Source organism: Petaurus breviceps, unplaced genomic scaffold (assembly GCF_028583685.1).
Source record: "Petaurus breviceps papuanus isolate PSGF00001 unplaced genomic scaffold, PetGlider_PUasm1.0 64, whole genome shotgun sequence".
Lineage (NCBI taxonomy): Eukaryota > Metazoa > Chordata > Mammalia > Diprotodontia > Petauridae > Petaurus > Petaurus breviceps.
Window position 1 is genome coordinate 8,369,943 of NW_027186428.1, and position 24,599 is coordinate 8,394,541.

Here is a 24,599-nt window from a genome sequence, read left to right on the forward strand (position 1 = left end):
GTGTCGGGATGACCTGGATCAAATCCGGGCTCAGATACTCAGCACCACACCCAGAAATAACTGGCCGTGTAACCTTGAGCAAGTTACTTAACCCCTATTGCTTAAAAAAAAAATCATCTTCTTGAGAGAATTCTGGGAAGATGGCAGAGTAGGTAAGAAAACTTTAGGCTCTTCAGATTTTCTCCACATAAAAAAGGTAGCATATCACCTCAGAGGGAATGTGGAGCAGCAGAAATAAACAAAAGTTGGGGTAAAGCAGCTGTCCTCCTAAGACAACTTGATGACCTCATGTCCAAGATGGGGAGGTTTGGCCTGAGTAAAGTGCAGTCACTTCCAGGATGACTCTGCCGAATCAACAAATCCTGGGGCAGCTGGGTTGGGAGGCAGCCTCAGGAACTTTCTCCTCACAGACTATGTAGGAGGTCAGAAGGCTGCGAGGAGAATATTGAAGGACCTTCTGCTGTGAAGAGATGCAGAGAACAGGTGTGTTGACCAAACTTGTCCTGGGCTGTGGCTGTGGGGAGAAGGAGCTAGCACATGCCGGGTGTGTGTAGTAGCAGAGGGGTGGGGCAGAGTCCCTCTTTTCAGTTCCAGGTCTGAAAGGATAGCTATAGTTTGCAGCTACCTGAGGGACTACAAGGAGCAAGAACATTTGTGGGACAGAGAGGCTGGGGACCCTAACCATGGTTGAGGAGTGGAGAGAAGAGCTCAAGGTTGGGTCCCAGGACAGACCTCAGAAAATAGGACCTGAGGCTTGGGGCATCATTCCCAACATGTTGGGGCTAGAACTTGATTATACTAATGGCTGCTAAAAACAAAATAAAATAAAAATGAGAAAGAACCCAATCATAGATAGTTAATATGGGGATAGAGAAGATCTGGGCTCATATTCAGAGCAAGATAATGGAGCTTAAAAAAAAAAAAGCCCTTCTTTTTCAGTGAGAAATGTCAAATGAACACAAGGCCAAAAAGAGTTTTGGAAGAACTTAGAAAGGACTTTAAAAATAAAATAAGAAAGATTGAGGAAAAATAGGAAAAAAAAAAGCAGTATAAGAAAATTATGAAAAGAAAGCCAACTTGAAGAAGTAGAGAATAAAAAAATTGAGGAAAATAATTCCTTAAAAATTAGAATTTGGCAAGGGGAAGCTAATGCATTCTAAGATACAAAATTGGGGAGAAATAATATAAGAATAGTCAGACTACCTGAAAATTATGACCAAAAAAATCTTGATACAATGTTAAAAAAAATAAAGAAAATTGCTCTGAAATTCTAGAACAAGAAGACAAAACATAAATAGAAAAAATCCACCATTCACCACCTGAAAAGAGCTTCCAGAAGGAAAATTTACAGGAATATCATAGCTATGTTTCAAAGCTCCCAGTTTAAGAAGAAAATATTGCAAGCACCAAGAAAAAAACATTTTAAATACGGACCTACAGTAAGGATTACACAAGACCTAGCAGCTACTACATTGAAGGACCATAGATATTGGAATACTATATTTCATAGAGCAAAAGTGCTGGGGTTATGACCAAGGAAAACATACCCAGCAAAGTTAAGTATGATCCTGAATGGGAGGACAATTACATTTAATGAACTGAAAGACTTTCTGGTATTTGTGACAAAAACAGTAGATCTTAATGGAAAATTCAACATATAATATCCAAGAGAAATATAAGGTAAACATTAAAGACCAATTATAAAGGACTCATTAAGATCAAATTATTTACTTCTTATTTGTGAAAATGTTCTCAGTACTCATAGAACTGTCATCATTATTTGGGTGGTTTGAAAGAACGACTGAGCTGTGTATGATGGTGTAATTCTACAAAAATATATAGAGAGAATGATAAATAGAAGTAATTATCTCATACAAATGAGGCACAAAAGAAAGAACTGATACAGAAGAAGCTAGTGGGGGTAGTGCTGGAACCTTACTCTCATTTGAACTGGGTTTTCAAAGAGAGAAAATCATCTAGTAGGGTAAAAAAAAAGTCATAGATTCAGAAAGAAATAAGAGGGCAAGGGGATAGAGTGGAGAGAGAGAGAGGATAAGGGAGGGACTCTTAGAAGGGTAGGCAGCTTAAGGAATTATGAGCGCAAGGTAGTGGGTGGAAGTAAAAAAGAGGAATAAGTAGGGATAGTGTAAATAGGGTGAGAAGGATAGTGAGGAAAAATAGGAAGGAGAAATATACACAAGTAATTATAGCTTATGTAAATGGAATGAATTTACCCATAAAAAGGAAACAGCAGATTAAAATTATGAATTCAACAATATGTTGCTGTCAGGAAACACAATAAAAATGAGAGATACATACAAAGATAAAATAAAAGGCAGGAGTAGAATTTATTATGTAAAAAAAGCAGGGGTAGTAATCATGATCTCAAAATTAAAGTTAAAATAGATTTAATCAAAAGAGAAAAAAGGGAACTATATGATGTGTTAGCAATATATTCATTATTATCTTAGACTATTTAAAATAACTAGACACTATAAAATACCTAAGAGTATGCCTGCCAAAAACAGACACAGGTACTATAAGAACATAAATATAAGATACTTTTTATAAAATAAAGTAATATCTAAATAATTGAACTAATATTTATTTTCATGGGTAGAAAAACCAAGATAAAAATTGCAAATTACCTGACTAATCTATTCAATACCATCCCATTTAAATTACTAAAAAAAAAAAATCTTGGAGGCAGAGCCAAGATGGCAGAGTAGAAACAGGACTTCTGCGTGGCTCCAGCTTCCACCTCCTCCATTGCATGTTAAAAATGACTCTAAACAGCTTCAGATGTACAGGACGCACAAAGTGACAGAAACAAATCTCCCACTGAAGGAAGCTGGGCAGGCTGGCAAGAAGGGTCCGTTTCAGCACACTGGGAGCTGATCATAGTCCCAACTTAGCTGCGGTTTTAGCCCCAGGGCAGCCCTGACCAGAGGTGGCTGGAGCAGACTTCATGAGAGTATATCACCAGCAGCTTAGCAATTTCCAGACTTCTTAATCCACAAATGCCAAAGACAAAGTAAAAGGTCAGTGTGGAACTTTGTTGGAACAGGGGGAGTATGGCTGGCTGCTACCCTCAGGGGGAGAATCAGAGGAGGATCAGTGACTGCTCCCAGAGCTCCTGGCCTGAAGATTTTAGGGGGACCAAGCAACCATTCAGAGGGTAATTGCTCTTGTTTTGACCTACTTGGATCCAGTTAATGGTCTTGGGTGGTGGTCCTGGAGTGTGTGACTAGTGAGCCAAAGTGTGTGGGGATTGTAGAGAGGGCACCCATCTAATAGCTCTGGCAGCTGTAAAAACCCCAGCTATTTGGGACAAAGCTCTCTCCATTATGGAAGCAGAGTTCTATCATGGCAAAGAGCTCAAAAGCCAAGTAATTGGCTGCCAGTATGAGCAAGCAATGGAAGCACAGACAATAGAATCCTCTTTTGAGGCAAAAAGGATCAAGGCATGGAGTGGGAGGAAGACATTTCAGTCAGAACTCCTGCATCATAAGCCTCCAAGAAAAATATGAATTGGTTATAAGCCATGGAGAAGCTCAAGAAGGATTTTGAAAATCAAGTAAGAGAAGTGGAGGAAAAATTGGGAAGAGAAATGAGAATGATGCAGGAAAATCATGAAAAGCGAGTCAACAGCCTCCTAAAGGAGACCCAAAAAAATACTGAAGAAAATAACACCTTAAAAAAATAGACTAACTCAAATGGCCAAAAAGGCCCAAAATGCCAATGAGGAGAAGAATGCTTTAAAAAGCTGAATTTGCCAGATGGAAATGGAATTTTTAAAACTCACTGAAGAGAATAACTCCTTCAAAATTAGATTGGAGCAATTGGAAGCTAATGACTTTATGAGAAATCAAGATAACTATAAAACAGATCCAAACAAATGAAAAAATAGGAGGCAATGTGAAATATCTCATTGGAAAAACCACTGACCTGGAAAATAGATCCAGGAGAGATAATTTTAAAAATTATTGGTCTGCCTGAAAGCCACGATTAAAAAAAGAGTGTAGACACAATCTTTCAACAAATTATCAAGCAAAATTGCTCTGCTATTCTGGAACCAGAGGGCAAAATAGAAATTGAAAGAATTCACCAATCGCCTCTTAAAAAAGACCCCAAAAAGAAAACTCCTAGGAATATTATAGCCAAATTCCAGAGTTCCCAGGTCAAGGAGAAAATACTGCAAGCAGTCAGGAAGAAACAGTTTGAATATTGTGGAAACACAGTCAGGATAACCCAAGACCTAGCAGATTCTACATTAAGGGCTTGGAATATGATATTCCGGAGGTCAAAGGATCTAGGACTAAAACCAAGAATCACCTACCCAGCAAAACTGAGTATAATGCTTGAGGGGAAAATATGGTCATTCATTGAAATAGAGGACTTTCAAGCATTCTGGATGAAAAAATCTGAGCTGAACAGAAAATTTGACTTTCAGATACAAGAAGCAAGAGAAGCATGAGACGGTAAACAGGAAAAAGAAATCATAAGGAACTTATTAAAGGTAAACTATTTACATTCCTAAACAGAAAAACAATAATTGTAACTCATAAAACTTCTCTTCCATATGAGGATAGCTGAAGGGAAAATATATGCGTGTGTGTATATATATATATATGTATGTATATATACATACGTAGGGTGTATGTGTATGTGAGTGTGGGCATAGATAGTTATGTTCATGTGTACATAGACAGAGGGTACAAGATGAGTTGAATATGAAGGGATGATATCTAAAAAATAAAATTAAGAGGTGAGAGAGGAATTTATTGGGAGAAGAAGAAAGGGAGAGATAGATTAGGGTAAATTATCTCATATAAAAGAGGCAAGAGAAAACTGTTACAATGGAGGGGAAGAGCAGGAAGGTAAGAGGGAATGGGGAAACCTTATTCTCATTGAATTTGGCCTAAGGAGGGAATAACATACATATTCAATTTGGTATCTTACCCTACAGGAAAATAGGGGGGTAGGGGACAAGAGGAGGGATGGTAGAAGGGAGGGCAGATTGAGGGAGAGGGTAGTTAGAAGCAAACATTTTTGAAAAGGAATAAAATCAAAGGAGAAAATAGAATAAGTAGGGGCGGGATAGAATGGAGGGAATATAAGTAATCTACCACAATATAACTACTATGGAAATGATTTGGGTAACTACACATGTACAATCTATATTGAATTGCTTATCTTCCCAGTGGGGGTGGCTAAGGAGGGAAAAAGGGGAAAAAAATCTGAAACTCAAAGTTTTAAAAACAAATGTTTAAAAAATTGTTTTTTTACATGCAACTGGGAAATAAGATATATAGATACTGGGGTATGTAGGGGCATGTAGGAGAAAATATATATATATATACTGGGGCATGTAGGAGAAAAATGGGGAGAGAAAAAAATTGTAACTCAAAATCTTGTGGAAAACTAAAAATAAATAAATTTAAAATTAAAAAAATCTTACTGAATTAGAAAAAGGTCAGGAATTTCAAGGAAATCAGCAGGGGAAACATAAAATAAGGAGATTCAGTAGTATCAGACCTTATAAGGCAAGAGCATTGGTGAAGTACAAAATGGATAATTTTGGTTGTTTTAAATTAAAATTTTCTTGCATATGAAACCAATGTAGCCAAAAATACAAGGAATGTCAAAAATCGGAGGAAAATTTTCCATATACAGTCTTTCAGAGAAGATGTGCTTGTGTTAGAATACTGCTGTATTATAGGAAATGATGAACTGGTTGTTTTAGAAAAACATGGAAAGACTTGGGCCTATAAAGGAAGATGGTATCTACCCCTAGAGAAAGAGATGATAAGTAGAAATATGCATAGTATGGTCTTATGTATATGTGTATGTTCATAGATACCTGTATATATGTATAAATATCCATGTTTGATTGAAGCTTTCTTTAGGGCAGGGTAGAGAGAAAGAGGGGAGGGAGAAAAAATAAAAAATGCAGAGCAGAAAACAAAAGAAAACCTACAAGAAAACAAAGAAATACTGGGTAGCTTTGAAAACAATGTATTTTTCATGCAAGTTTTCTTGAAATGGAAATTTGTCATTTTATGTTGAATCCTCTCTTGTGTTCTGCTGTGTACATGGAATTTTTTTCTTTTCTCATTTTGTATTTAAAATGAATAAGAGATCTTTTAAAAAATCATCATCTCTTACTTGATTAGTATCTTTTTATTCTTTTTTTCTTCACTATGGAATCTAGTACAGATCTCTTGCATGCAGTGAGGAATCTGTCAGGAAAGGCTGTTGCCTGGTTGAAAAACTTGAAAACTTCTAGAGCAGCTCCTGAACTCCCCTTTGATGATACTATAATAGACTGGGGGTGGGGGAGGGGGCAGGGAGAGTAGCTGAGTAGGAACAATATGTGATTAACTCTGCTAGATTGTATATGCTACAGTAAAGGTTTAGTGTTTTTGGTTATAAGCATTTGACAAAATTTTCACATTTGGGCTCCAGTAAAACCACTAGATTTTGATCAGCATCATTTTGAACGCCAGAGTTAGAGTTATTTAGTATATGGGAGCCATCTCCAGTCATCATAATTTATGTCTTGCCACTGGACCCAGATGGATCTGGGGGACAAAGTCGTGAGGCTGGTGACTTTACACAGCTTAGTTAAATACAATTCACTAGCAAATCATAGCATCATCTTCCTGTTGCTTTGGTCCTCTTCCAGAAAGGACAAATAACAACATTTAGTATATTGATTGTGTCAACATCTTAAAGACATAAGCTTTGTCAGCCATTAACTACAGTGACATGGATCTCATATAACATGGAATAATCTATTTTTCTCTGTATAACTTAGAGAATTTTTTTTCACCCTTTGAGTAGTACAGGCTGCCCCATTGGGTCTCAAATGGCCAGTTCCAGTTGGGCAAAAAAGCTCCTCCCTTACCCTTCCTTCCTTCCTCTCTTCTACCTTTCTGTCTGTCCACACAGGGTATCGTACCCTTAACTTCAAGTGCTCTGCCCAAAGGAACATAAATTTGGATAGCTGTCCTTGCAAGATGTCTTGAGGTTTGCAGGGTAGATTTCTTTCTTAAGGGCCATGCCTTAAACCCATATCACTCTGACCTTTATTGATTGGCCAGTGATTGGTCTGAGGCCCCACTTGGTCATTTTTTGGGCCCTGATTGACTCAAAGTGAATATAAATAACAATTGCTTTCCCTCCCAGACTGATTTTTTTTTTGGACTGTGTAAAAGAGACCATTCTCTGTCTCATTTCTTACCTAGCTGTAATCCTAAGAAATACCTTACCTTAAAAAGGCCAGGGTCTCCCTCTGCATTTAGGGCCATCTCTAGTTATCTTAATCTGTGCCTTGCCACTGAACCCAGATGGCTCTGGAGGAGAAATGAGGCTGGTGACTTTGTTCAGCCCTCCCTCACTTAAGTCCAATTCACTTGCAAGTCATGGCATCACCTTTCTGATGTCATGGTCCTCTGTCCTCTTTGAGAAAGGACAAACAACAGCAAAATTTAGTATATTGATTGTTTCAACATCTTGAAGATATCACGTTGGTCAGCCACAATGATGTGAATCTCATGACATGGAATTTCAGAAGATAATTGCAGATTTTTAGATAATTTTTTTGCATAACTAGATTCATGTTTTCTCACTCAAGAGGCTGCTGGTTGCCTTTCTATCTGGTAAGAGGTTTTCTTGCTTATTACAGGGCTCAAAACGAATATTGAGATCTCATGAAATTGTGCTGCCCCCCAGTGGACAAGTGGAAACTGATCTTGCACTAACATTTTCACTGCAGGTAATGAAATTCTTTTAGAGGTAAATGATTCAATTTTTTTTTGTATTTCACATCAGCTCCTGTAACTTTTCCTCAGTCTTAACATGTCTGTTATTTTTAGAATTTGTTTCTTTTTCACAGCTTAATCCTTAATGATTATAGAATTTTTTTGACTTGATAAAAGTTAAAATCTTTTTTATTAATCATATAAGAAAAAGAATATGCAAATGAAGGAGAAAATACATATAAGGTAAATTTTTACATGCTAAATTTTTCTGGTAAATAGGGAAAACATTAGTTCAGATAATTATTTCTGATGTGTTAAGTATACATGCATATATGTATTTTCATATGTGTGTATTTATCTATTTATCTCTCTGGATAAACTACACATGTAGGATTTCTAGCCAAGATGCTAATGTAGATGAACCTAGCTTTCCCATATATACTGCAGTAGTGTTTTAAGAGGACACCAAGACAAATCAACAAGCATGTATTAAGTGATGACTGGGTACTAAGCACTAGAGAAAGGCAAAAACAGTCCCTCCTCTTAAGGAGCAATCTAATGAGAAGATGACATATAAACAAACAACTATATGTAAACAACATATTTCAGGATACATTGGAAATAATTTTGGGAGAAGGCACTTACATTAAGGGGGATTATGAAAAACATCTTGTAGAATGTGGGATTTTAGTGGAGACTTGAGGGAAATGAAGAGAGAGAACATTAGGTCTGAAGACAGCTGGTGGAAATGCCCAGAGAGCTGAGAAAAATATAGTGTCTTTTGTAAGAACCAACAAAGAGACCAGTATCACTGAAAGAGTTTATTCATAGGGGAGTAAGATGTAAGAAGACTGGAAGGTAAAAAGGTTATGAAGGACTTCAAAAGCTCAAAAGAAGACTTAAAAGAAAAGGACAGTGTAGATCTGAACAGGCTCACCAGTGAGTCGAGTTGTGGATAGAATGACTTGTGCAGATGTGATGGCCTGGGAAAGAACTAAAGGATTGGAAGTTTCAGTATGGGAAGGCTGAGAGAGAGGAGGAAAGACAATAGATTATATCAAGATAAAGAGATTTCAGGTTTCTTAAACATGAAGGTGGTACATTTGTGACAAGAAGATCAAAGGTGATGACCATCCTTGTGTGGTGGAAGAGTAGGTCATATGAAGTGAATAGGCTGAGAAACTGAATAGTTAGGGTGTTTGCAAGAGTGTCATTACATATGTTGAAGTCCCCTAGTATGAGAGCAAGAGTTAGAGAAGAAAGAAAATATTGGGAGCCAGGTACTGAGGGGTTCCCTCATCTCATTTATAAAGTTCCTCATTCTCTGTTGAGATTGCTACAACCACAGGGTATTTGACTACTACATCTGTTTATCAGGTCACCTGACCTCTTTTCCTTAGTACAGCTTTTCCTCCACTTACAGCATTGAATTAACCATGGAATCATTGTAGTCAAATTCTTCTAGCTCCAAATACTTTCAGCCATATCTAATTCAGAATAATCCAGTGATTCAGGTTTAGGATTGAAACGCAGCTTTGTTTATAATAAAGAATTTTTAAAAATATAATTATGGAAAATAGGTTCCAGGGGCGGCTAGGTGACACAGTGAGTAAAGCGCTTGCCCCAGAGTCAGGAGGACCTGAGTTTGGTTCCAGCCTCAGACACTTAACACCCACACACAAAAATTAGCCATGTAACCTTGGGCAAGTTACTTAACCCCAATTGCCCTCTAAAAGGCAAAAAACCAAACAAACAAGAAAAATAGGTTCCACTTCTGTTTGCCTTCATGTTCAACTGAGTATAGCAACACTGGCTCAAGAAGAAATCCCAAAGAGCAGGGGAAATTTCTTTAGATATCATTAACATTATTTTCCAGTTAACTGTGATCCAGTTAACTGATCCTCTGGCCCAACCAGTTCCTGAGGATGACCCCCTTGACCTCCTTAAAGAATTTAAACATCTCAACTTCTTTAAAATTGATACAATTTCATCTGTAGTATGTAGCATACTGTCAAAAACATAGAAAATAGGTCACAGGGAGAGAAAATTATTAGAATCAGAGCCCATGAAAATCCCTGTCCAACCAAATGAGACTGCTCAGACCTGTTAGAAACCAAAGGCAAAGTCAAAATAGGAATATATTCCTCAGTCATTTGAAAAAAATCCAAAGTTGGAAACATTCAGAAATGTCTTAACCAAAATCCAGATATTCCATGTCAAAGGAAAAAAAATTCAGCTAACAACCATAATAAGAAGGAACTGGTCAGGGTGGCTAGGTGGCACAGTGAGTAAAGCACTAGCCCGGAGTCAGGAGGACCTGAGTTCGGTTCCAGCCTCAGACACTTAACAGCCACACAAAAAAACTAGCTGTGTAACCTTGGGCAAGTTACTTAACCCCAGTTGCCCTCCAAAAGGCAAAAAAAAAAAGAACTGGTCGATGACATGGCAAGTCTACGCTGCAACTCTTCATGTGAAGAGACAGTCATAGAATTCATAGAATGTATTACAAAAGGCAAAAGATAAATGCTTAGAACTAAAAATGACTACTGTGCAAGACCAAGGATAATCATGTGGGGCTGGGAGGAGGGAGGAAATGGACCTTTAATACAAGAATTTCAAGCATTCTTGAAGAAAAGACCAGAACTGAGTAGAATCACAAACACAGGAGACAGGTGAAACCCAGAAAGGCAAATATATTTGAACATTTGGAAGGAGATAAATTATAATAAAGTCTTTTTCATTACACTAGAGGAAAAAGAGACAATTATACCTTTGTATTTCCATGATTTTCAGTGGTCATAGAGAAAGTTATCAAAGACAAACACAGGACCTGAACATGGTTTTGTTCTGTTTAGTTGGTTTTTTTTTACAAAAAAGGAAAGAAAATGGAAAGAAAAAGGAATATGTTACTGCAGATGAAGGAGGAAATTTCTGTTTCTCATAATTACACTGCAAAAAGCAGAGTATGTAAACCTGTAGGAAATGTTGGAGAGTAATGAACATCCCAGTAAACAGACTTATCTGAAAAAAAGAAATTTGAGCATATACACATGACACAATGTGTTTGGAGTAAAAACATAAATTATATAGGGAAATATGTTGGAGTTTAAGGAGAGTAAGAGTCCAGGAGTGAGTAGTCTCAAAGAAAATAACTTTTACAGGGTGAATAATAAATGTACATACTGAAACAAGAGAAAGAAATGACAAGAACTAATAATGTGGATCTGGGCTAGATAAAGGGAACAGGTACAAAAGAGTGGGAACAGACCATTTAAATAGCTGAATACTAGTGTTAATCCCATTACTTCTCTTTTGTCACTCCCTTTATAAAGGGAAAAGTGCAGACAGGAAAAATGAGAAAAGAAATAAACAATTAATAGCCCTTACTGCAAATGTAGATAGGGTAAACTCAGGAGAGTAGCAGAATAGATTAGAAGGCAGAGTTCAGCAGTGTGTGTTAATTTATACAAACTGGTTAAAAGAGGTTGGAGCAAAATTTAGCTTGCTTTGGGTGAATTAATAAAAAGTAGGGTAGTAACCATGAGCTCTAAAACAAGGCAGTAGTAATAAGAAACATGATTAAAATTGACAACAGGAAAGCTACATTATAAACTTAGAGATGCCATCAATAATTAGTTATCAGTACTGAATATTATACACAGTGAAAAAGTATAGCATCCAACTACTGGAAGCAAACCCTTAATAGCATTACATAGAGCGATAGAAAAACTATAATACGAATCCTTAATGTGCCCCTTTTAGATGTAGACAATTCTTTTTTTATCTAGACAATTCTAACAAGAAGATAAGTAAGAAAGAAGTAAAGGACCTGAATAGAGTTTTAAAGGAGTTAAATATGAAGGTATCTGGTGATTTCTGAATAGGGACTGAAAGTTATATACCTATTTCTTAGTTGTATATGCCTCCTTTATAAAAAGTGACACTGTGAGAGCATACAAACCTCATTAAAAAATGCAGGAAAGCAGATATATTAACTACATCGATTACTAACCAGAATGCAATAAAATTATGATCCAAATATAAAGAAATTATTTGAAATTTAAAATGAAAGATGTTATGTAACCATAAAGAATTAGTAGGTTCTAAAACAAATCATAGAACCATGGATTTCAATCTGGAGAGGACCTGAAAAAAAATCAAATTTAACCTCCAATTTTGTCAAAAGGAAACTAAGATTTAGAAAGATTAAGTAACTTGCCAGTATCATAGAAATATTTATGTCAGGTATGAACAATCAGTACTTTTTCCATTGTACTTACATACTAGATAACTTAATCAAAATGACAATTGCGTGAACTTGGGAAATGCAGTCAAAAATGATTTTTAAGGGAGAACTGGTTATCTCTCAACATTTTTACCCACTACAGAGAAAAATAATGGAACAGTGGAATTAATAAAGCTATAAAAACAACGAATAAAAAATTTCAATTCACAAATTGTGAGAACTCAAAGGAGATGATCAAAATTGAAAAGCAGAAACCCCACTAAATTTGTAAGTAAAAAGCTTAGAATATTTTTAAAAATAAAAAACATAATAAAATAAACACAACTATTTTCATAAAAAAAAAAATAGAGAAATGGGGCAGCTAAGTGGCACAGTGAATAGAGCAGCAGACCTGGAGTCAGGAGGACCTGAGTTCAAATCTGACCTCAGACACTTAATACTTACTAGCTGTGTGACCTTGGGTAAGTCACTTACCCCCAATTGCCCTGCCTTCCCCCCTCCAAAAAAAGCAAAAAATAAAATAAATAAAAATTTTAAAATAGATAAATAAACCAGATTGACAGTATGAAAACTTAGAAAAGTAAAATCACAGGAAATGAAGAAAAGAAATAAATTATTAGAAACTACTTGTCCCAACTGTATGACAAAACTGACTGACTAAATGTACAGAGTGAATATTTATAAAAATATAAAATACTGAGATTAACAGTATATTAAATAGGTGTTTTAAGTACCTAGTATTATTTAAAAAATATTTAAAGGAGAAAAATAATATAGGATCAGATGAAATTGCAAACAAAATCTGTCCCATATTCAAAGAACAATTATTTCCAACATTACATAAATTCCTTGCAAAAACAGGAAAGGTATCCTATCAGACTCCCTCCATGAGATAAAGAGTTTCCTGTTTCTGAAACCAAAGAAAGATAGAAGTAGAAAAATAGAACTATAGATCAGTATGCCTAATAAATATCAGTTAAAATACTGAATAAATTTCAGCAGAAGGCTACAGGATTATATTTAAAAATCTGTACACTTTGACCATAGTGATTTATACCAGGAATGTAATAGGTTGATTCAACATTAAGAAAACTATAAGCATAGTAGATGATTTGAATACGAAAAATAAATAAAATCCGCACAACTCTATTAATAGAAGCATACAAAAACTTTGGTAAAATATAACAGCCTTTTATGTTAAAAAAAAAATTTAAATTATAAGGATAAGCTGGCCTTTCTTTTTGATAAACTTTGTTTAAAACCAAGAACTATATAATTAGCTCCACTGGAGGTATACTAGAGGTTTTTTTCCAGTAAGATTTGGTCTAATACAAACATACCTATTTTTGCCACATAAATTTGATATAGTTCTAAAAGCTTGAGAAAGAAATTGAGGAAGTAAGAATAGGCATAAAGGAAACAGAATTATTGCTTTTTGCAGACCATATGATGTTTTACTTAGAGAAACCTGGACTGTCAACCAAAAACCAATTTGAAGCAATTAAGAAATTCAATGAAATACCAATATGTAAAACAAACCAAAAGAAATAATCATTGTTTTTATACCTTAACAGTGAAACTCCGCAGAAAGAGATGGCAGAAAAATCCATTCTGTATAACCATAGGTTGTCAGGAGTCCAGCTGCCAATACACACATGGCAATCATGTAAACCATTACAAATTTTCTTTATATAAATAAAGGAAGATTTAAATAACTGGAGAGTATTTGTGGTGGTTATCAACATTAAAAAAGTACTTCCAAAATAAATTTACAGATTCATTGCCTTGTCTCTCAGATTGCTACTAAAGGTAAAGTAGTAGAATAAGAAAAAACAATTAACATTCAACATGAGGAATAAAAACACTCAGGTGAAATAAATTTCAAAAATAGGAAGAAAGAGACCTTAGAAGTACTAGATCACAAATATATTACAAAAGTAGTAATCATCAAAAATATTAGCTGCTGGTTATAAAAATAGAAAATTTAATCAGTGCAATAGATTAGGTTCACAAGGTGCCAAGCACAGTGAACATGGCATCATGGTGTTTGATAAAGCCAAAGATACCAGCTACTGAGGTAAGAACTTGAAATGTGACAAACTTGCTGGGAAAACTGGAATAGTCTGACAAGTTAGTTGAAGAATAGCATCTCGCCTCATTTACTACAATAAGCTCCAAATGGATTCATGATGTAAATATAAAAGATCACATCACCATTAAATTAGAAGGGAAGGGATCTCATTATGAATAGTTCTTGATGCTGCCATGACAGAAAATTATATCATTCATGACATGATGAAATGATTGCAAGAATTAAAATGAACAACTTTGACAAACTGAAATTATATAATTTCATTATATTGATATTTATTTTAATTATGTAAAAATAATTTTATATAAATAAAATCCCTGTAGTTAAAATTATGAGGAAGACAATTAATTGAGAGAAAAAGCTTGATATCCAGCTACATTTATAAAGGTATGATGCCCAAGATATTTAAGGAAATGGTGATATAAATATATGAGATCTAAAGCCATTCTTCTATAGAGAAATATTCCAAAGGATATGAACTGGCATTCTCAAAAGAACAATGGTAAGGCATCAACAACAGTGTGAAAAAATACTCCCACTCATCGATAAAGAGAAATAGAAATTAGAACAACTGTATGATTCTATCTCGTATTCATTAGATTAGCAAAGATGACAAAAATGGAAATAGTTATTTTTAAAGGGGCTGTTAGAGGACACTAGTATAGTGGTTGAGGTGCTGTCAGTTTTATCTCATCATTAGGGATAGGCATAGTGATTACATTGTGATTTCATTGGTATAGAGAACTTCAGAGTGAACAAACTCCCTTCTGCCAATGAAGGTAGAGAGTATTTCTAGTGAATTGCCCTGAAACATAGAGCCAGTGTATGTCAGAGGTGGCTCGATCAACTTAGTCTCTGTGGTCCTGATGCCAACTCTCTATGCAATATGTAATGCTATCTCAAGCATGTTGTGAAAAACAATTTTCAAGTATACTCCAAGTCACTAAGCTGTATACCATTTAAACCATTTACATACCCCAAAGATATCAAAGGAAGTAACCCATATATTTAAAAAAAATGTATTTTTTGTTTTATTAAGAAAAAAGCTGATCTGGACTCAGATACTCAGCACCACACCCAGAAATAACTGGCCGTGTAACCTTGAGCAAGTTACTTAACCCCTATTGCTTTAAAAAAAAAAAAGAAAGAAAAAAGCAGCTTGGTAACAGGTGCATACCTTTATTTTGGGGGATCAATAAACAAATTCTGGCATATGAATGTAATGAATATCATTGTCTTGTAAAAAAAAATAGCTAATTCAGAGTAACCTCAGAAGACTGGTTTGAACTGATGCATGCAGAGTGAAGTGAGAAGAACTAGATTAAGTTCTCCAAGGATCAGTGGGGGGTCTTGAGACCTTTTCATGAGGTCAAAACACTTTTCATAATATTAATGACATTTAAATTTTTAATACAGTAAATATTAATAGACGTCATCCACATAAACAGAAACTCTTTTGGGAGAAAGGTCCTCAGTTTCCCCAATGAACTAGATGATTAATTTATGCAATGACTGAAATAGTATAAAGGAAAGGTCAGTCATGACTCCTCAAGACTGATGCTAAATCGTATTTCTCATCTCTTAGTCAAAGAAGTTATTTGATTAGAGTTGCAGAAAAGATATTTATAGACACAGCCAGTGTATGGGTTTGTTCTACATATTTGTATTTTTTTTAAGTGAGTACTTTAATTAGGGGAGAGTTGTTTGGGGAATGGTTGGGAGTTGTGATGGTGATGCAAAATAAAAGATAAAAAGGGAGAAAAGAGCATCACTGAAGTTTTAAAGTTATGTAGAGCAGGGGCGGCTAGGTGGCACAGTGAATAGAGCACCAGCCTTGGGAGTCAGGAGCACCTGAGTTCAAGTCTGGTCTCAGACACATAATACTCACTAGCCATGTGACCTTGGGCAAGTCACTTAACACTAATTGCCCTGCCCTCCCCCCTGAAAAAAGCAAAAAAAAAAAGTTACACAGAGCAAAGGAATGTTCAAAAGATTCAATAGGAGCAATATCCTAATGCTCTGGTCCTGTTATGTTAGTTTTTACAGAAAAAGTATGCAGACTGTCTTTGAGATGACTGGCTTTGGGAACTAAGGCTCAGCCATGAATGTAGCTTCCTGCTTTCCTGAGTACAAAAGCTGCCTAGTCCAGAGAGTCTGGAGTTCTCAGACTTAGGAAGTCAAACTAGCCCCAGAGGAAATTGTGCTCCATGGAATCAGCAATCTTCCCTGAATATCATTCCCTGCTCTCCAACTCCTTCCTCTGCTATTACTAAATAAATTTCCTTTTGTTAAGGGACTACTGGTATCTTATTTCATTCCATTCTTGAATTGGGCCTGATAGCCTCTGGTTGGTTACTGAAGATGACACAGATAAGCAGAACGATATTTCTGCAGTTTTAAGTTTCATATACAATCCTCTCTTTTTTTTAGGGGGGATAGATGATTTTTATTGCTTGTTAATACTTGTAAAGTTCATTTTAAAGCCTTTTTTAGTGTAGAATTTTTAAAAAATTACACATTACACATTTTTTTTTCTTCTTTGACCCAGACTTGTGATTTTCCTCTTGTGGAAACTTCCTCCACTCATACATATTAGTACCTTTCTTTTAACTTGGTGTTTTAGAGAATTTTGGGAGGTTGTTACTAAATGGTCAGATGCCTAAAGGCCCTCTCATTTGTGTCAAAAAATGGAATTTTAATTCAAGTATTCCTGAATCTAAGGCTAGCCTTTGTCTTATTGGCTTCTATTTTATACAAGACTTAAAAGAAATTAGACTTGGCCTAAAAACAAATTGTTTTCCCTTAAAATATAATAAGGTTGTAGAAATATAAAATATAAAAATATTTATTGAAAATATAGTCCATAATATTTCTGAAGTATACTTCTTCATTCAATTCATATTGTCATCTCTGTGGCCCTGGAATTATTGGATAAATACAGAGATAATCTTATATAGGCTTGATGAGGTAAATGGGCAACCCAAAATGTTAGTGTGCACCAGAATAATGAAGAATAGACATGTGGATCCCAGTGTCCTGAAACAACTCACTTGAACAGTCTCCGAGTTTAAAAAAAGGTATTTATTGGGGTGATGCACCAAGAAGGCTGGCTTCCCATGGGAGGCAGAGCAACTAGCCAGGTCTATATACATTTGTTGGTATGTGGGAAGGGGAGAAGAGGAAGGGCAGGTACGACTCTGGAGTATCAGGTAGTATGGAGGTGTTTTGGTCATATAGATAAGCAAGAACAGGAAAGGATAAAGAGGAGAGCTGCTCCAGAATATCACATAGTTGGAGGGGGGGCATGTTTTGTGAAAGCACACAGATAAGTCCTCAGTGGAGGCATCAGTGCATAATCTATGGCTGATCACATCCTGCATTTTATCTCACATCCTATGTCTTGCCTGTCCCCATCTGCCTTGAACACTGTGTCTACTTCATCATTCCCCTCTCAAGAAATATCCACCCAAGTGCTTTTGGGAGACTGACAAAGGTCTCTTCTTCTGGAGCTACTTTCTGCTTGGAGGTGGTCTAGAGCTGTCTCTGCCTCAGTCGTGGTGGGGAGGGGAGTAAAATGAGGCTGAAACATCATCCAGGGCATGAGGAGGAGAGTGTGGAATAGGTATCCATGTTGCATGACCATCTACAGGTGGACACCTGGTAGTCTAGGAGACATAAATCTGACAAGCAAGTTCAATAGGCAGGGCCCAAATAGAAGAAGCATTAAAAGTGATGTTAGAATAGAGGAAAAGAAACCAAGATCCCCATGATGCTATTATTTACTTTTGACATACAGGAGTTTCTGATCTTCTTATTGAAAATTATACAAATGAATTTATAAGAAACTGACTTTATTCCAATTATAATAAAAGACTTGGGAGTATACATAAGTAATTCCAAAATAGTGCATATCAATAAGTTGTTTATAATAAAACATGTTGTAACCACTGGACACATGGGTATTATTTCCACAACAGTAATAAACTTTGAATGAAATTGACTTTTCCATTAATGCAAAAATATTCTAGAAGTTGCCTCCCTCTAAGAAAATTGACTGCACTGAAATTCTCTTCTTTGAACCAAACCGGAGATGTTTCTAATTTAGTTTCAGTAATTAATAGAATAACAGCTAGGTCCTTTAATCACTTGTATCAATACCTAATTATTCTTATATCATTTTGAAATATTTAAGGACCTTATTTCATACATCAATACATGTACATATACATATATACACATATGTATATATATTAATATATAATAACAGGCAGATGACTAGGCCAAATACCCATTTGCTAAGTTGTTTCGGATATAGAAAGGAATATAATTTTAGACTGAATAGCTTAGATCTTAAACATACATTGTATTATAGAAGCTCAGCCTTAGTCTATGGGATAATAATTCAACATTGTGTTTATACCTTTGTTTCAAAAACTTCTTTTCCCTTTGTCTAATTATTCCCATATCATTCAGAAAGAATATTCTGTTCCAAGGATTTAATCCTTCTCATGACTATGCAGGAGTACTAATTTACCAAGTTGTTTGGGATAGAATGACTGCACATTCAGATTGAAAACAGCAAGATATCACATACTTGCATTGTGCTTATATCTTTTATTGACCACTTACTCTGATTATAGATCTTTGCTATAAAGGAAGAAGACTGGATATGGTTATACCAAGTATGACATCACAGTTTTCCAGCCTTGCAGTATCTCATAACCACCACATAACCAGACTCAGGAATAGTCAGGTGAAAAACATTCCTTTTTGAAAGGAACACAGTGGGGAAACTGAGCTAGGAGGATCCCATCCTAGACTGAGGCTAAGATTGTCCCCCCCCAGTTTTTTTTTCAGATGCAGACCTCTACCTGTTACAGTCACATTCTCTCTGAATAGTTTGTGGCATTTCTCTCAAATGTGGTATTATTGACTGCTGATTATTGATGGATTATCATGAGCCTTCTGACAGCCCAAAACATAATCTGTTACAGCTTCAAGAGCTTTTACATCAGATAGCAAGTTTCACTAATCACAACTTTGGAAGATATTTACCAGTACTCACATCTCAAATTTTAATTTTTCCTTGTGCAAAAGCCAATCATTAAGATAATTTCTATATACTTGCAAATTCTCAGTAAGCCAAGTTCATTGTTTAAGATCTCCATAACCCAAATAAACTCCTTTTCCCAGCGCTGATGACCTTGCCCACACAGATGGTTTCTAGGAACCTTTGCAAGTTTACAAAATAAGGGGAACTGACAGGAACTTCAGAGAATGGGCTGCATATCCACCTCACCTATCCTTAGAGCTGCTGTGGGCTGTGCCTTTTGACTAGCTCTGAGGATTTCTCTGAATGGGCAGAACTAATATGTGTCCCAGTGCCCTGAAAGCATTCACTCAGTCTCCAAGGTAAAGAGAGACATTTATTGGGGTGACACAATCAGTGGGCCTGCTCCCCATGGGAGAGACAGAACTCTAGTGGGCCCTCTGCATGTGGGAGGCAGGCCAGACCCTACTCCCCATGGGAGGAAGAGCAATTAGCCAGGTTAGGTGTCTGGTTCATATACAGTTTGATGAGGAAGGGGGAGCAGGAGAAGGGGGTGAGGAGTAAGCACAGTTCTGGAATGCCTGGAATATCAGGTAGTCTGGAGGTGTCTTTGTCATACAGATAAGCAAGGAGAACAGGAAAAGGAAAAGGGGGAGTGCTCTCTGGAATGTCACATTCCGGGTGCTTTGTGAAAGTACACAGATAAAGTCCTCAGTGGAGGCATCAATGCATAATCAATGGCTGGTCACATTCTTCATTTTATCTCATATCCCATATCTTGCATCCTGACTGCCCCATCTGCCTTGAACACTCAGTTATCTGTCTCATCAGGTTGATATCACCAAGTCTGTGGATAAACAATTTCATATCTTATAGTGTGTACTCATTAAGAGTGGAAATCCTTTGTTCTGCCCATTGACTGCATAGAGGAAACTCATGTTCACAAACACAGACACAAACTGAAATTGTGGGGTCTGTGACCCCATAATTTTAGGTGTAATTAGTAATGACTTGAGTTTATAGCAACTTTGTGGTGAATTACAGAGAAATGAAAAGGATCACAATAACCATTAACCCAGATTATTGAAGAGATTCCATTTAATTTTCTTATTAAATCAGCCTGTTTCTTTTCTTTTCTTTTTCTGTATTTAATGACTGTATTTCCCCTTCCCCTCCTCCCAGAGACTGACTATATTTGTGTCAGACATAGTGAGGATGCTATCTCTGTTTAGCACACTGCAGCTCAGAACTTCCGAGTTCAAGCAATCCACCAGCCTCAGCCCTCTCCAGCAGCAGTAATAACAGGTGTATATCATCATGTTTGACCCCTTTTTCTCTATTCTTTCTTCAGAAATTAAAATATTTCAATTTTAGATACTTTTATACTTATTAAAAACACCTTTATCATAGCAGCAAAATAAGTGGTAGGGCAGAATTTTAATAGGAATAAGAATAAGAATTTATTAAGTGCCTACTATATGCCAGTCATTTGATTCTTATAACAACCCTGGGAGATAGGTGTCATTATTGTCCCAATTCCAGCCGAGAAAACTGAGGCAATCAGAGGTTAACCGACTTGCCCAGGGTCACACTGCTAGTGACAAGGCAGACTTTGAACTCAGGATGTTTCTGAGTCTAGGCCCAGCACTGTGCCACCTGCCTACTCTATTTTTTTTTCTTTTTGGAGGGGGGGAGGCAGGACATTTGGGGGTTAGGTAACTTGCCCGAGGTCACACAGCTATAAGTGTTAAGTTAGTGTCTGAGGATTTGAACTCAGGTCCTCCTGACTCCCGGTCCAGTGCTCTATTCACTGCGCCACCTAGCTGCTCCCGCCTACTCTAATTTTTAATTTTAGTGATTTTAGAAAATGTTATTACATACATCTGGGTTGGAAAAAAACTTTTCTTTTTCTGAAAAGATAAAATCCTTCCCAACCTTTTCCTTTTTTATATCCTTATCTCCACCAAAAACTAGTTTTGTTATTTTTACCTTTACATTATATTATTTGCTGATCTTGGAATTGGTAAAATTGACCATCCTGTATGTCATTTACATTTCATATAAAATGTATACAGTTTATTAATATACAGGATCAGATTCTGTTTTATCAGCCTGTGATTGTTTTTAGTTTGTATTTTCATTTTTAAATTTTATAAAGATACCTTTTGAATATATACTTATATATGCAAATACCGAACTGCTTAACATCTATATATAATACATTGTCCTTGTAATACATTGTATGAATGTAATACATATGAGTAAGATACAATATAGCAATGTCTGTGAATATACTAAAAACATATTTAGATAACCAGGGTGACTAAAAGTGTCATTTGATGTATGTGTGCAGTGAAAAACTACATGTAAATCAATGCAAGATTTTATAGGAAGCATTAATTTTTCAGTTACATACATGAAAATTGCATTCACAAACATGGGCACAATTAAAATGCCACTGAACAGAATGAAACTCATTGAAATACAAGAACAAGCTTTTAATGTATGTCAATGAATATCATTGACTGTCTTACATACATACTATTACATACATTAAGCCATTTTTAATCCTGCTACTTTTAGGTCTGAACCCTTTATAAATATAGTAAAAATATATTTACAGTAGGCCAAGAATACCTTTTAATATGTAATCTTAAATTACCTCTAAAAGGAGCTGTGGGCCTATTTATAACTCCTCTTTCCTCTGATATTAAAAGGGTAGAATGAAAGGGAAGTTAGATAAATGAAGTGCCAAACCATCATTTGCTAGAAGAACCTCTGAATTTTAGTTCTTTAAGGATAATGGCCTGTATTAATAATGCTTGTTCCCATTTTTTAATGGGAATATTTAATTTCTAAATCTCAATAGTGGTTAAAACACATAAGTTCCCAACTGCCAAAATATTGTCAGATATTGATTATCTTGGGATTTATTTAGCTGTGTTGTGCTATTTAGCTTGTTTTCTACTTTCTTCTTCTATATAGTGGAAGGTTGTGTTGGGGAATAGTTATTATATTATGAACTTTATAAAGTTATTAATGTCAGAAGTGTGGAAGTTTTAACTCTTGAATTGTATTGTACAGTATCCTCATTTCTTGAAAAGAGAAGGCAACAAACTTCAGATTATGCTGCAGAGAAGGAAACGATACAAAAACCGAACTATTTTGGGCTACAAAACATTGGCAGTGGGATCCATCAACATGGCTGAGGTAGGTTCTTAAAAATCTAAAATTGGTAGATGAATGATTATAAATTCAGAGATATACACTGGACCCTATTGTATTATCCACTATAGAGTGCCATTCACTATAAAGTAATATTAGATTAGATGGAAAAATTGGGAAGAGAGGAAAGTTGTTACTAGAATACCAGAAAGAAATCAGTATAACAGTATTTCAGTTCAGCAGATGTTTATCAAGTATATACTATGTTCAAGGTACTCTGCTAAGTGCTAGAAATAAAAAATTGAAAAATTATACACTTTCTGCCTTCAAGTAGCATACAGGTACATGATGTACCAAATTTTATATCCATTACTATTATGCATAGGCTAATTACTATGTAATTATTATTAGAAATTTATTCATGGGAAACCTGAAATAGCTTATAGTATAAAAGAATTATAAAACACCTTTAACAAGAGCAACACTTTTATGTTAAATATTTGTTTTTGTTATTACCGTAAAGAGGCATACTGGGAAGATTGAGATAAGTATTGTGCAAAATATAGTGTGATGAGGGCAAAGGAAAGAGCCAGGGAGGTGCTTTAAGAAAATTTGAGAAAGCCTAGAATGCCTTTATTTGGGAGATCAGGGAAGATATCAGCAAGGAGGTGGACCTTGTGCTACATTTGAGAGAAGAAGGATTTTAATAGACATCAAGAAGGACTGTATTCATGGTATGGGATCATTAATTTGACTGAAATACAGAGTATGTGAATAGGGCTGGGAATTAGAGCCAGATTGTGGGGAACTTGAAATACTAGGCTAAAGAGAGAGCCATTGGCGGGCTGTGTGTAGGAGAGTGATATAATCAGATCCTAGGGCATTAGAAGATTTTTTCAGCAACTATGTGAAGGATGAATTAGAGAAGATACTGGAGGCAAATAAACTGTTTAAGAGCCCATCATAAATATTTTTGTATGGAGGAAGGTCATGAAGGTCTAAAATAATGTGATGACAGTTTGTAGAAAAAGGAATGGATATGAGAGACATTGTATAGGTAAACTATTAACAATAGTTAGAGATTTATTACACTTCATGGAAGACAAAAGCCTAAGAAATGGAGCCATCATCAGAAATACTACTGTTTTTCATGCCCAAATTGAATTCTTATCTCTACTTTTAAAAATTCTTCTCTGTGATGCCACCTTCTTCCTAGCAATAGGGACAAATATGGGGAAGAAGTTGATGAGTTTAATTTGGAATTTGTTAAGTTTTCAAGTACCAGGGGTATGTCTAGGTGATAGTGTCTTAGGTGATCTTAGGACAAAGTCTTTTGAAGATCACCCATATTTGTGAGGTGGGACAATGATGAATCAGTCCAAGAGATGACCGAGGAATTGTCTGGCAGGTGAAGAACCAGGAGAACAGTGGCATGAAAAGCAGAGGTGAAAAGGCAGTAGTCAGTTTCATATGATGCAGAGAAGTTGAGTACTGAGAGAGAGAGAGAGAGAGAGAGAGAGAGAGAGAGAGAGAGAGAGGAAGAGAGAGAACAGTTTTGAGAGAGTAGTTTTAGTAGAACAGTGGAGTCAGAAACATGATTTCAAGGACTGGAGGGGTAAATGGGTAGGAGCAGTATAATAGACTTGTCTTTTTCAGAGTTTAGCAATGAAGGTGGCTAGGAATATGGGATAATAGTTTGATGGAAAACATGGTGTAAAATCTTTAAGATAGAGGGAAACTTTTTTGTGTTTTTAGTTGACTTAGGCATTTCAGAAAGCACTGCTGAAGTATATAATATAAGACTTCTATTTGTTTTCCCATTGTTCTTAGAGCACCATTTCGAACACAGATGGTTTGGGTTAACATTGTATATTTTAAAAGTATTCTCATGTACGTAATTCTGGAAAAAAGAAGGAAAAAAGTGGTAGAGAACATTCAGGTGAAAATCACTGGAAAGAAAATAGGAGAAATTTTGTTAGCAGGTTATGCAATAGTGATAGAGAACATCAGTCATCTCCTAAACTCTTTATATGTCAAAAGCAGGGTAACTTAATAGCTTTTTGACTAATTTCTTCCTTCAAAAGGTAGAGAGGAATCAGTAATGTAAGATTCTAGTCTAGATCTTATTCTCATGCCTGGGACCAAATTGAAGTAGACATAATGGGGGAACATCATAGTGACAATAGCCATTCGCCAAAGAGTTTGTGATAGAGGAGAGGAAATGTGGGCATAAACTTGATATATACCCTACACTTTGGGAAAGCAGTCTTCAGAGGGTTC

General features: G+C 35.9%; 1 protein-coding gene across 4 annotated transcripts in view; it reads left to right on the forward strand.

The window, feature by feature from the left end:
- The window catches only part of PACS2 (phosphofurin acidic cluster sorting protein 2), a 325,422-nt gene that overhangs the window by 90,718 nt on the left and 210,105 nt on the right, over positions 1-24,599 (forward strand). For 3 of the 4 annotated variants that reach the window (XM_069103870.1, XM_069103871.1, XM_069103872.1), the window contains 2 exons: positions 7,691-7,780; positions 22,239-22,364. In XM_069103870.1, coding sequence (XP_068959971.1) covers positions 7,691-7,780; positions 22,239-22,364 — 216 coding nt within the window. Of the gene's footprint in view, positions 1-7,690; positions 7,781-20,336; positions 20,460-22,238; positions 22,365-24,599 lie in introns of those variants that run through there. The other variant, XM_069103873.1, reaches the window with a different exon arrangement.